The 13,685-nt window shown below is 52.1% G+C and overlaps 2 protein-coding genes across 3 annotated transcripts in view; both read left to right on the top strand.

Moving 5' to 3' along the window:
• The first annotated feature begins 581 nt into the window (after positions 1–581).
• Positions 582–13,685, top strand: part of Psmd9 (proteasome 26S subunit, non-ATPase 9) — a 28,697-nt gene continuing 15,593 nt past the window's right edge. The window contains exons 1-6 of one of the 2 annotated variants that reach the window (XM_042668986.1): positions 582–827; positions 1,643–1,745; positions 5,428–5,645; positions 7,002–7,103; positions 7,318–7,406; positions 8,246–8,275. In XM_042668986.1, coding sequence (XP_042524920.1) covers positions 660–827; positions 1,643–1,745; positions 5,428–5,645; positions 7,002–7,103; positions 7,318–7,406; positions 8,246–8,273 — 708 coding nt within the window. In that variant the 5' untranslated portion in view covers positions 582–659 and the 3' untranslated portion in view covers positions 8,274–8,275. Of the gene's footprint in view, positions 828–1,642; positions 1,746–5,427; positions 5,646–7,001; positions 7,104–7,317; positions 7,407–8,245; positions 8,698–13,685 lie in introns of those variants that run through there. The other variant, XM_042668985.1, reaches the window with a different exon arrangement.
• Positions 10,600–13,685, top strand: part of Cfap251 (cilia and flagella associated protein 251) — a 43,868-nt gene continuing 40,782 nt past the window's right edge. The window contains exons 1-3 of the mRNA XM_042668991.1: positions 10,600–10,646; positions 11,302–11,828; positions 13,290–13,493. Of these exons, the coding sequence (XP_042524925.1) occupies positions 11,409–11,828; positions 13,290–13,493 (624 nt within the window). The 5' untranslated portion in view covers positions 10,600–10,646; positions 11,302–11,408. The remainder of the gene's footprint in view (positions 10,647–11,301; positions 11,829–13,289; positions 13,494–13,685) is intronic.

Here is a 13,685-nt window from a genome sequence, read left to right as displayed (position 1 = left end):
GAGTCTCGTGGACCTTCCTGCCTGGGCTGGCTTTGAACAGCGACCCACAGATCTCAGCCTCCTAAGTAGCTAGGATGACATGCCTAAGAAACTGGCGTCTGGCTAAGACCCTGACTTGTTGTTGCCCGAGGACAGACATTTTTTTTTTAAAGGCTAATTTACTTTAGGTCACAAATTGCAAAAAGAGGCCAAGCGGCAGGAGCTTGAGCCCAGGCTCACAGGTGTGAAGCGGGGTCAGAGGCCCGGGCGTCCCTCAAGGGCTTCGGAGATGGGAAGAACCGGATCGGAGGGCCCGGGACTAGTTCTGTAGCATTTACATAGCGCAGGGGCTGAGTAAATGTTTGCTGAGTGGAGGTGAAATGCACGTGCGCCGGCCACAGTCCGCTCATCCCCTAAATACGGCCTGTGAGCCGGCGTGTAGGGGAGAGGCGCGGGGCAGAGGCATCCATTCCGACCACGTGCCTCAACGGGGCGGGGCTTCCGGTGGTCTCGCCCACCAATCACCGTCCGTCGCTCTGCCGCTCAGGCTCCGCCCTCCCCTCAGACCCCGCCCTTGCCTGCGCGCGCGCGTGCGCGCGCTCGCGGAGTGACTGTGGTGTTTTGGTCCGCGGGCGGAGCCGTATCTGCAGTCTCCGTTCGCGTCCGTAGCCCCGAAACGGATGGTCCGGGATCCTAGGCCCGGTTCTAGGATGTCGGATAAGGAAGCCAGGCCGAGCGAAGGCTCCTCGGGCGCCCGCGCGGCGACCGTCAGCGACATCCACGAGCTGATGCGCCGCAAGGAGGAGATCGAGGCGCAGATTAAGGCCAATTACGACGTGCTGGAGGGCGTGAGTGTGGCCCGGGCCCCGCGGGAGGACGCGGGGGCCGGGCAGGCTGCGGGGGGGATGGGGGGCAGGGAGGGCATCCCGGATCTCTCCCGGGACCTGGGGCGCCACCGCACGTGCGGCCCCTGCCAGTAGCGGGAAGCGCGGGCCCCGGTGTCCAATTGCGTCCACACGCTCATCTCCAACGCACCAGCAAGAAATCCAGCAACGGAGCTGAGTGCTAGCCTTGAGTAGAAAAGCTCAGGGATAACGCCTGAGAACTAGCACCAAAACAAAAAACAAACCAACGAAGCAAACTGGAAGTGGAGGTATGGCTCAAGTAGTAGAGCACCAGTAACGAAAATAAAAAGCCACAGGAGAGCAGGAGGTTCTGAGTTCAAGCCTCAGTCCTGGCACAAACAAAAAACCATGAAAGAGGGCTGGGAATGTGGCTTAGTGGTAGAGCGCTTGCCTAGCATGCAGGAAGCCTTGGATTCAACTCCTCAGTACGCTGCACAGAAAAAGTAGGAAGTGGCGCTGTGGCTAGAGAGCTAGCCTGAGCAAAAGAAGCTCAGGGACAGTGCCCAGGCCCTGAGTTCAAGCCCCAGAACTGGCAAAACAGCAAAAACAAAATACCATGAGGGATATCAGATGAAAAATCTCTCCCTCCCCCAGACAGGTGGTTATGAGAGCCTGGGTAAGGTGTGTCCTTTGTGGTCAATATGGGCAAGTTTTATTATTGTCCAGTTGATTATGATTGTAAGGAAAAGAGTCTCGGGAAGGGCATCTCAGGAACGATATGTCTGTGAAAGTTGTTTAGTTGTACGTCTTTTCTTCAGCAAAAAGGCGTTGGGATGGACGAGCCACTGGTGGACTGTGAGGGCTACCCCCGGGCAGACGTGGACCTCTACCAAGTCCGCACAGCCAGACACAACATCATCTGTAAGTGGCCCTCGGGATGGGGGACTAAAGGCACACAAATAAATCACCACCATCATTAGCGACTGGTCTCTTCCTCCTTAACAGGATTATCATACTGTCCTTGTTGAGGGACTCTGGACCAAGGAAGTGGCATAACCTCCACTGTATTTATGGTTCCCTTTTATGGAAACTTTCTTTGTACAGGGTGTGTGTGTCTATGTCTGTGTCTGTGTCTGTGTTGTTACCGTGACTTGATTTTAAAGCCTTGGATTTTTTTCTTTTTTCTTTTTTCTTTTTTGCTGGTACTAGGGCTTGAACTCTGGGCCTGGACATTCTCTGAGTTCCTTTTGCTCATGGATAGCACTGTTCCATTTGATCCACAGTACCACTTCCATCTTTTCCTGTGGTTAATTAGAGATAAGAATTTCACAGACTTTTCCCACCCAGGGCTGGCTTCTAATGGTGATCCTCAGATCTCAGCCTCCTGAGTAGCTAGGATTACAGGTGTGAGCCACCAGCACCTGGCAAGGACTTGAACTTTCACTCAACTTTTTCCACTTATGGTTGGTACTCTATCACTTGAACCACACCTCCAGTCTGACATTTTGTTGGTTAATTAGAGATAAGTGTCTCACAGATTTGTCTGCCCAGCCTGGCTTGGAACTGTGATCCTCAGAGCTCATCCTCCCAAATAGCTAGGATTATAGGTATGGCCGCTGGTGCCCAGCTTGTGCCATTTTTGATAGTGCTTATTATGATATTTCCATTCATGTATATAATATGCTTTGATTATATTTACCCCCCACCCCTAACAACAGAAGCCTACTTTGTTCACAGTTCTCATGAAATCCATTATTTATGTGTTTGTTAGGAAGTAGGCTTGATTCTTGAAGATGATGACCTGACTATAGTCATTTAAACATAAAAAGCCTAAGGGGGTCTCTTGGTAGAGGTATTTGGAGGTAAGGGAGCATAGGATGGTGAGCAGAAAACCAGGTCCTATATCTGTCTTCGGAGTCACCAGGCTGTGGTCCAGTCAGGAAGAGCAAAGAAGGCAGGAAGGCAAGAGTTCCTGCCACCTCCTTTGAGGATTTGCTGTCAGTCCTACCCCTGCCCTGAGTGAGTGAGTGCTGTCCTCTCATTGGCCCTCCTACCATGAGTGAATGGGTGCTGTCCTCTCATTGGCCCTCCTGCCCCAGTAAGTACTATCCTCTCATTGGCTCTCCTGCCCTGAGTAAGTGCTCTCATTGGCCCTCTTGCCCTGAGTGAGTGGGTGCTGTCCTCTCCTTGGCCCTCCTCCAGCAAAGCCAGAGCACTACTCCACTGGGGGCACATCACTGGCCTCAGTTTATTTGTGACCAAGGAACTAGCAGAGAGTAGAAGTTAGGTAAGTGTTAGGTTTTTGTTTCTACTGTCACAAATGACCACAGACTTCTTGGCTTAAAACCACATAAATTGATGATCTTAACTGACGTGGAAGTGAGAAGTCATGGGGGAAAGGAGTGTCTCACTGGGCTAAATTCAGGGGGTCAGCAGGATGGCTACTTCTGGGGGCTAAAAGGGAGCACCCCCTCCCTTGCCTCGCCCAGCTTCTCCTGGCTGCCTGCAGGGCCTGGCTCTTGGCCATCTTCTGCCTGCAAAGCCAGTAATTACATCTCTCCAATCACTAATTCTGCCATCTCCTCTCTTCTCTCACCTTCCTGCCTCCCTCTTCTGCTTCCCACTCCAAGATTTTGGGAAAAGAAGCACTTCATTTTTACATGAAAACAACTGGGAAAGTGGTGTGTGGTGGTGCACTCTTGTAATCCCAGCCTGGCTTAACTAGCGACACAACGCCCTCCTGGGTTTTAAAAAAGCGAAAGTAAAACACATCAAAAACCAAAGAAACCAATAGGAAGGTACAAAGAAGGGGAACGGCATGGAAAGATGGCCAGGCTTGAGGGGAGTTTGGGGTCTTTTTCCAAAACTGTGCTCCCCAGGCTCATGCCCACTCATTTGTAATTGGTAGCACCTCCCCCCTCCGCCCCCCAAGCCTGAGGGGAGCTAGGCTAGGCTGGGGCGGGCACTGATATTATTTTTCTCCACTTAGCTTGATGTTCCTGCACCATTTATATAATAGTCCATTCTTTCCAACTAATTGGAAATGCTAGCAGCGTTACATAGTGCTCGAGTGTTTTTGTGTGTGTGGTGCTGGGGATGAAACCTAGGGCCTCACCCATGCTGAGTGTGGGGTTTACTGCTGAGCTACACCGGAGCCCCAAGACCAAGGTTTTACTGTGCCTGGCTCTATTTCTGAACTTTCCACATTGTTCAACTGCTCTGTTCTTTGGGTGCTAATATCATCTTGCCTTAATAACCTTTCTTATAAGAATCTGGGGGCTGGGAAGGTGGCTCAGTGGTAGAGCGCTTGCCTTGCATGCATGAGGCCCTGGGTTCGATTCCTCAGTACCACATAAGCAGAAAAAAAAAAGCCAGCAGTGGCACTGTGGCTCAAGGGGTAGAGTGCTTGCCTTGAGCTGAAGAGCTGAGGGACAGTGCCCAGGCCCAGAGTTCAGGCCCCACGACCAGACCCAAAAAAAAAAAAGACTCTGCCTGGGCAGTCTTCATGATGTGACTTTTGAAAAATGATTGTTGCAAAGTTATGTTTTTGGAAGACTTTTTTTTTTCTGAATAAAAGATCCGATGTACCTTGTCACCTTGTACCTGATTTCCTCTGAATATAGTTTATATAACTACGGTTGCATTTGTTACAACTGCAAAAAAAATTATTTATTTTGGTACTGGGCCTGGGGCATAAACTCAGGGCCTAGGAACTGTCCCTTAGTAGTTTTGCTCGTGGCTGGTGCTTTACCCTTGAGCCACAGCTCCACTTCCGGTTTTTTGTTGGTGATAAAAATCTTAAGGAGTTTTTTGCCAGGGTTGGTTTCAAACCACAATCCTCAAATCTTAGCCTCCTGAGTGGTTATGATTACAAGCGTGAGCCACTGGTACCTGGCTCGGGCAAAATGTTTCCATTAAAATGAAAATGAAAATGTCATCAAAATCCCAGTTGGTTTGCTGGACTGGCTTGCACTGAGACTTGTTGGACTGGAATCGTGGCTCACACTGTGCATTAGCCTTCAGTGCTGAAAAAACTGTATTTCACCCAAAGCTCTCCAATTGCCAGTGTTTCTAGAAAAAAATAAAGAGCTTGACAATACTGGCTTTGCCTCCCAAGTGCCAGTGAGTCTCAAGGGCCTGTTCTGGCGTCCCTGTAGCTAATCCAGTTCCTTTCCAGACTGCCTAAAGCTAGGCATCATTTTTCCCTTCTAGAAATCTAAGAGGCACTGGAGATCTTTCTCAGTGCCCAGCCTGTGTCCTCCTTTGTTTGCATGTCGTCTTGCCCCTGTGTGCCTTCGAGCTGCGGCTAGACAGATCCTGACTTCCGCTTACCCCCCAGCATCAGCCAGGGCAAGAAAACGCTGATGTTGTCCATCGGCCAGCCGGGGCCTCCGCTGCGGGGTCTCACACTGGTCGTCGGCTGGTGAGCGTAGTGACCCACTCTGTAGCGGCTCTCCTTGCTAGCCAGCAAGCTGCGGGAGATAGGCTGTCTGTCTTGGTCACAGATTTGTCCTTCCAGAGGTAATAGTGTTTGTAAATAGTGAGCCAGTGCAGGTGCCTCATGACTGTCACTGCCGTCTGGCCCTTGTTTTTTCTCTACCAGGCCTGCAGAACGATCACAAGGCGGTGATGAAGCAAGTGGAGGAAGCCCTGCACCAGCTGCATGCGCGTGACAAGGAGAAGCAGGCCCGTGACATGGCTGAGGCCCACCAAGAGGCCATGAGCCACAGGCTGGGCCACAGCCACAGCCACAGCCACAGCCTTCCCCAGGCCTTCGCCAAAGTGAACAGCGTCAGCCCGGGATCCCCCGCCAGCACCGCGGTAGTCCTGCCTTGGGGAGCTTTGGGCTGGGTGGGCGGAGCTGTGGGGAGCCACTCCCACTGTCTCTGTATTGAGAGTTCTTTTTCTCCTTCTGCAAACACTGGCCAAGGCCTGCTGTGTGCACTCTACCACTTGAGCCACAGCTCCAGGTCTGGATTTTTGTGGTAAATTAGAAATGAGTCTCTCAGACTTTTCCTGCCTGGGCTGACTTTGAACCGTAATCCTCAGATCTCAGCCTTTTTTTTTTTTTTTTTACATTGGTCATGGGGACTGAACTTGGCCTGAGCACTGTCCCTCAGTTCTTCAGCTCAAGGCTAGTGCTCTAACACTTGGGATATGGCACCATTTCTGGCTTTTTCTGCTTATGTGGTGCTGAGGAATCGAACCCAGGGCCTCATGCATGCAAGGCAAGTGCTCTACCACTGAGCCACCTTCCCAGCCCCAAGACCTTGTTTTTTTATCTGTCAGCAAATGGGCATTTGATAGTTCCCACCTTATGGCGATTATGAATAATCCTGTGTGGGCGCTTGTCTAAACGTAGCCCCACACCACCCTCTCGGGTGGCATTGACCTTCCCCCATTTAACCCATGAGGAAAAGCCTCCCAGACTTGAGATGACCTGTGCCAGAACACACAGCTCTGGGTCGTGATTGCTCCTTGTGGTCAAATGATCACTGAGCTCACAGACTGAGTGAGGCACACTTACGCTTGGCTTCACGCCAGCTGCACAAGCTGCATCTGCACAATGCTGCACAGTAGGCCATGTCCAAGGGGTAATGAGGGATGGTGGATGTTCTGGCATGACAAAAAGAGGGGCATACCCCCTCTGGTCGTCCTGGCGCCTGTGGCTACTTGCTTGGGGGCTTCCAGGGCAAATGTTCGTGGGGCCTGAACTCTGGGCCTGGGCGCTGTCCCTCAGCTCTTCAGCTCAAGGCTAATGCTCCCCCACTTTAGCCACAGCTCCACTTCCAGCTTTTTGTGCTTATGTGGTGCTGAAGAATCGAACCCAGGGCCTCATGCATGCAACGCAAGCGCTCTACCACTGAGCCACCTTCCCAGCCCCAAATGTCTAAATTTTGACCCCTAACAAATGGGGCTGTGCCGGTCTGCCTGCTGCCTTTGCAGCTGGGTGGGGACCCTAAAGAACAGCCCTTGGATTTTCCCATCTTCCCGAAAGACAGCAGCAGCCGCCAGCCACGCCTGCCGCTTCCAGTATATGATGCTCTGTGAGCCCGCCACGCTTCCCTGCAGGAAATAAGCTCCTCACTTGGGTGTTAAGTTGGATATTGAAGGCCAGAATCACCTGGGGCAGACATGACCTCTTGCCTGGGTTTTCATTTCCTCTCCTCTCTTTAGGGTCTGCAAGTGGATGACGAGATTGTGGAGTTTGGCTCTGTGAACCCCCAGAACTTCCAGTCGCTCCACAACATCAGCAGTGTGGTGCAGCACAGTGAGGGGGTGCGTGGGGTCCCCCGGGCCTTCCCTGGTGGACACGGGCTGGCTTGGGGCGGCTCACGGTTGTAGGATTGATAATCCATGGTCAGAGTCTGAATTATGCTTGAAATTCAAATCAGTTTGCTAAGCCACAAAGGGCATCTCAGCATTTTAACCCAAACCCTTTGACTATTATGTTGAACATCATGTTGACACTGAAATGATCTTTTCTTTTCAGAAACCCCTGAATGTGACCGTGGTCCGTCGAGGTGAGAAGCACCAGCTCAGGCTTGTCCCATCTCGCTGGACGGGAAGAGGACTGCTGGGGTAAAGTATCGGCATCATTCTATTTGTTTTTGGTCAGTCATGGGGCTTGAACTCAGGACCTGGGTGCTGTCCCTGAGCTTTTTTGCTCAAGTTTAGTGCTCTACCACTTTGAGCCACAGCTCCACTTCCAGTTTTTGAGTGGTGAGTTGGAGATAAGAGTATCACGGGGACCCCAAGCCCAGAGTTCGACAAAAAAAAGTCCCACGACCGACAAAAAAAAAAATAGCGCGGGGACTTTTCTGCCCAGGCTGGCTTTGAACCGTGATCCTCAGATCTCAGCTTCCTGAGTAGCCACTGGCGCCTGGCTCAGCTTCATTCTTTGTTCATGCAAACTGCAGTGTCAGTGGACTAAGTTAGACAGAGCTGGGGGTGAGTCATAGGAGTACCCCTCCCCCCCTCCCCAACGGGCATAACTGGAGATAAATACTTGTGTTAGGAATGAAGCTCAGGTCAGAGAGGCCAAGGAAGTCCTGGATTCTCCTAAGAGACTCATTTCCTCTCCTCTCTTTAAAGCAGTTGCTTTAAAAAAAAAAGGTACTGGGGATTGAACCCAGGACTGCATATGCCAGCCAAGTGCTGAACGATTGAGCTACATTCCCAGCCCAACTCTACCTGAGCATTTGTGTTAGGAGAAAGGAAAAATGCTGGGTTTTTGAGCTTCTCTGTAATCCCAGCACTTGGGAAACCAAGGCAAGAGGATTGTGAGTTCAGTGCCAGCCTGAGCAACATGGTGAGACCATTTCCCTCCCCTCCCCAAATAAAATAAAAACCGGAGAGGGTGGCGGCTCATCCTCCTGAGCGGGGTCGCTGCGGCTAAGCCTCGGCTGCTTTCCTTCCAGCTGCAACATCATTCCTCTGCAGAGATGACGCCCGGAACCGCCGCAGGAAGCCGCTGCAGCCCGGCCTTACTGGGGCCCGGGGGCACCTCATTCTCTTCAGCCCCTGAAGAGAGTGGAAGGGGCTGGAAGCCTGCCTGGACATGGAGGTGGTGTGGTCGCAGGGCCGGGCCTCCCAGTGTAACCTCAGATGAAGGCATTGTGAAAATGTCATCTGTGTTTGTCTCTTTTACATGTTGGGTCACGGCCCTGCATAGAATTCTCTAGATTCCTGGCAGGTGACTGGGAGTTATTCTGGCAGGTGCTGATCAGACTTTATTTTTTGAGGATATTTTTTTTTCTTCAAATAAACCCAGTTTTGCCGTGCCGGTAAGACCATCTTAGCGCCAAAGTTGAATTTCTGAAGAACCTCTCAAGCCAGAGCTGAGACCAGGTTGTGATTTCTGAAAAGAAAATTGGGCAAAAAAAAAAAAACCCAGCAGCTGTGCTGCTGCCCGATCCTTCCCTTCTTTCTCTTCCTTTCCTTTCCTTTCTTTTCCCTTCCCTCCCTCCGCCCTCCCTCCCTGTCTTTTTCTTTCTTCCTGCTTCCTTCTCTCTTCCCTCTCTTCTTCCCGCCCTCCCTGCCTTCTTTCCCCTCTCTCTTCGTTCTTTTTTTTCTTTTTCTTTCTGCAGTGCTGGGAAGTGCTCAGCCCGGCCCTGCCCTCAGCCACTGAAGGCGGCATTTCAACACAACCTCTATTCACCGGAGCAGTGCTGCTCTCAAGGCAGGAAGAGCTAAATAGTTATTGTATCCTCAGAAGTTGGGCCTCCCCGGCCACCGTAGCTCTCTTTGGAGAAGGGAGAAAGCAAGGAAGCCTCCCAGCTCACCCACCGTGAAACTCTCCCACCAGAGAGCACAAAGTCTAGAATTCATTTCTAGAATTAAACAACAAACAACTCCTGAAAATTAGCTTCTAATTTGACTTTTTGGTGTTCTGTGGTTTGTACTCAGGGCCTTGCACTTGCTAGGTAGGTGCTTTACCACTTGAGCCGTGCCTCCATTCCCTAATTTGACTTTTATAACTGAACCTGCTAGAGATACCCGGAGATGTGAACTCCAGTGTGTGTGCTCCATGTTGCTGATAGAAACAAAGTGTTTACAGACCCAGCCTCCTGAAATGCTGCTGCTTCCGCTTGTTTTACACTGCACTTTGTTTTACCATCTTTTTTTTTTGGGGGGAGCTCAAGGCTAGCACTCTATCACTTGAGCCACAGTGCTCATTTCTGGCTTTTTCTGCGCATGTGGTACTGAGGAATCAAACCCAGGGCCTCATGCATGCGAGGCCAACACTCTACTGCTGAGCCACCTTCCCAGCCCTGTGTAACCATTTGATGGTGGTAAAATGGGTTTAGTGATTCCTAGAGAGTCCCCGTCCGTCCTTCCTCTCTTCCTGGCACCCCGCTGTACTTGAGCCACTTGTTCTGCTTCTGTTTTGGAGGAGATGTGGCGTCTTCCGCCAAGAAGGCCAGTGTCCCTGCGGTCTGGGTTTGCTCAGCACGGGTGCAGACAGCGGCCTGCCCATGGCGTGCTTACCGGTGGGGCTTCTGGGTGCCGGCTCTGCCCTCCAGCCCAGAGCCTTGTGTCCCCGCCACACAGCCTCATGTCTTCTTTTGTAGCCACAGACCTGCTTGCACCAGTGCTGCCCAGTGGAAAATCCCAAGTATTTTCCAGGCTCTCTTTGCAAACCTTAGACTATAATAAAACAACTTGGACGTCCACTTCACCCCTCTTTTCTTTTTGGTCTCTACACTCAGGAGTCCACTTAGCAGCATCCCGGGCTTGGTGGGGGAGCCGAGGAGCCCCTCACGCTCGCTCATGTAAGATGATGGCGGCCTGGCCTTGTGCACCAGGGCCTGGCTGGGCTCCGCAGGCCTCGGCGGCTCCCCTGTGACTCCATGCTGCCGCCCGGGCCCGCAGGGGCATCCCGGGCCCGCAGGGGCATCCCGGGCCCGCAGGGGCATCCCGGGCCCGCAGGGGGCGCGCCATCCCGGCCCGCAGGGGCATCCCGGGCCTGCAGGGGGCATCCCGGCCCGCAGGGGCATCCCGGCCCGCAGGGGCATCCCGGGCCCGCAGGGGCATCCCGGGCCCGCAGGGGGCATCCCGGCCCGCAGGGGGCGCGCCATCCCGGGCCCGCAGGGGCATCCCGGCCCGCAGGGGCATCCCGGCCCGCAGGGGGCGCGACATCCCGGCCAGCAGAGGGCGCGCGCGTATACACACACCGTTTTCCCCCCCATCCTTGCTTTACGGCTGGAGGCCGGGGCGCAGCAGCGGTTGCCATGGGGACAGAGCTTGGGTAGCAACTGTAACCAGGAGCGCGCAGAGGCCGAGGTGGCGGCCGCTGGTGGCTTGTGGCCGGCGAGCCAGGTAAGTCCAGGGTAGAGGCCACAAGCCTGGGCGGGGGACCCGGCCTAGAGGACCTGGGTCTGGGGACACGAGGGGTCCAGGGACCCAGCAGGAGAAAGTGTCCGCGCCTGTGCGTTACGTCTCCACCCCCCGCCCCCCACAACCCCCAACTCCGAAGCCCTGGCTCCCCCTGGAGAGCCGCTGTCCGCATGCATTTGCTTGCTTGCTTTCTCCTGCCGGCCCTGGGGCTTGAACTCAGCGCCTGGGCACGGCCCCTGAGTTTTTCCACCCGTTTCTGGCGCCCTTGGCTCCACTTCCGGATTTTTGGCGGTTGATTGGAGATAAGGGTCTCACCGACTGTCCTGCTCTGGATGACTCCGAACTGTGATCCTCGGATCTCAGCTGCCTGAGTAGCTAGGATTACAGGCGTGAGCACCTGCGCCCGGCAGTATGAGTATATTTTAAATGAGTTAGAAGGCACCAAGATTATTCCTAGAAAGAGGATTCACCTCTTAAGATTCTTAAGATGCAGGTGAGGCTTCCTAAGAAGAAGATATTCTTTCTATTTCTGCCAAAGGAACGAGAGCTGGCATTGCACATTTCATGAGTAGGATGGTGCACAGGAAGTCAGAATAGGCAACAGATCTGCCACTGATTACCGTTCCCATTTCTCTAGCAGACACTTGGTGAAGAGGGTCCAGTGCGGAAGGACGTCCTGTGGAGAAAGCAAAGACAAGCGGAGAAACAGATAAAGAAGAAAATCAGAATTTTGAAGTAGAAAATATGGAACAAAACCCAAAAGAAGATGACATATTAGTAGGGAAAGAATCTCAGGAAGGAGAGGAAGAAGAAGAGGAAGAAGGAGAAGAAATGAAGGAAGAGGAAAGAGTTGAGGAAGAGCAGATAGAAGGAGAACAGATAGAAGAAGAGCAGATAGAAGAACAGATAGAACTGCTAGAGGGAGAGCAGATAGAAGAAGAGCTGATAGAAGAACAGATAGGGGAAGTACAGTTAGAAGGAGAGCAGATAGAAGAGCAGATAGAGGAAGGGGAAGAGAGGAGGGAGAAAGAGGAGGAGGAGGAGGAGGAGAAAGAATGGGAGGAAGAGGGAGAAAAAGAGGAGGACATCATAACTGAGCTCCAAGATATTGACAGCTTGCACAAAGCTGTTGCTAATCTTCAGTTCACTTCAGACATTTCACTGGTAAGTAGTAATTGTAAACCAGGCTTGTATATGGAACCATTAATTGGATACTTCGTGCATGCCAGATGTGAGAATACAAAACCAAATAAGTTATAATGTATACTTTTGTGTGTGTGTGTGTGTGTGTGTGTGTGTGTGTCAGTCATGGGGTTTGAATTTAGGGCCTGAGTGCTGTCTCTGAGCTTTTTCCCCCGGTGCTAGTGCTCTACCACTTAGAGCCACAAGACCACTTCCAGTTTCCTGGTGGTTCATTGGAGATGAGTCTCTTGCAGGCTGGGAATGTGGCTTAGTGGTAGAGTGCTTGCCTAGCATACATGAAGCTCTGGGTTCCTCAGTACTACATAAACAAACAAAAAAAAGCCGGAAGTGGCAGACTGTGGCTCAAGTGGTAGAGTGCTAGCCTTCAGCAAAAGAAGCTCAGGGACAGTGCCCTGCCCTGAGTTCAAGCCCAAAGACTAGGAAAAAAAAAAAAAAAAAAAGAGTTTCATGGACTTTCTTGCCTGGGCTGGCTTTGAACCATGATCCTCAAATCTCAGCCTCCTGAGTAGCTAGGATGACAGGCGTGAGCCACCAGTGTCTCTCTTTTTCCTTTTTGGTGCAGATACTGGGGCTGAAACTCAGGTCCTCCAGCTCTGCTTGTCTTTTTTGCCCAAGGCTGGCACTTTGCCCCTTAAGCCACATCTCCACTTCCAGTTTGTTTGTTTGTAGATCTCCACTCTCCGATCTCCACTTCTGATTAGCTAGGATTACAGTCCTGAGCCACCTGCGCTCTGCAATATATTCTTTTAAGGAGTTTTAAAGTATATGGGAGGATAGACCCATAATTGAATGCTCTAAAAATCACACGTTATGATTTATAGGAACGCACAAGAACAGAAAATAAAGGACAGTTTAACCCAGGTTGGAGGAAAGTTCGGGAGAGGTGTGTCTCTAGCTACCTGGCAGGGCAGGCAGAGGTTTCTGGAAGTGAGCTTGTCTTGGAACAGAATTGGTCCCCCCCTCCCCCAGGGGAAGAATTCAGCCCTGGCCCAAGAAGTAATTTTGGAGCCAGCCAGGGCACTTAGAACAATAATTTTGCCATCAAGGGTCAGCTGGTACCGCTTGTCCCAAGTTCCTGTTTGTTATCCATCCTTTCATTCTAAGATGAAGCTAATGGTAAGGTTGGCTGCTCAGGAAGAGATGGGAGTCACAGAGCCGGAGGTCTGTATTTGGGATCACCATCTTCCTTTCTTTCGAAAAGGGTATGGAGAATCCGGAGTTAATGAGTCGATGAGGTCAGACTGAAGTAGGCCCAGCTTGCTCTTAGACCTAGGCTCCCAGTCAGAAATGTTTGCTTCTGATCAGTTCCTAGCTGAGGAAGAGCACACGGGCTCCCTGGGGCCTGAGTACTCCCAGATGTCCTCCGTGGGCCAGTTCCCCCTGGAGCCTGAGTGGGGAGCCACTGAGGAAATGTCTGCCCAGGAACAGAGGGTCTTGGAACCCAAGAAGAGCATCACGGTGGCAGAGCTGGAGCAAGGGAAGCCCCAGAGACCGCCCTACTTCCCCAGCCAGAAGCAAGAAAAGGAACTCGCGGCCCGAGCCCGGCTCTCCGAGGACTCCCTGGTGTCTAGCTCCACAGAGGACACTTTGTTTCTAAAGGAAGATGCCACCAGTGTGTACCCCTTGGTGAGTGACACCTGGCCTACCTCTGTCCCCAGGGCTCCGAGACAGAGTCTTGTGTGTGTGTGTGTGCACCAGAGGGCAAGGACACGCGTCAGGCCTTTTCCAGCTGTCTTTTTAAGTTCAGTTAAAAGCTGTGGCTGCCAAGTGTGAGGGAACCTGACCTTGAACTGCATCTGGACTCAATGGAGCCGCTCG

This window comes from Dipodomys spectabilis, unplaced genomic scaffold (genome assembly GCF_019054845.1).
Source record: "Dipodomys spectabilis isolate Male_0828 unplaced genomic scaffold, ASM1905484v1 ptg000480l, whole genome shotgun sequence".
Classification (NCBI taxonomy): Eukaryota; Metazoa; Chordata; class Mammalia; order Rodentia; family Heteromyidae; genus Dipodomys; species Dipodomys spectabilis.
The sequence above is the reverse complement of the archived record's forward strand: the minus strand, read 5'-3'. Positions and strand labels throughout refer to the sequence as shown.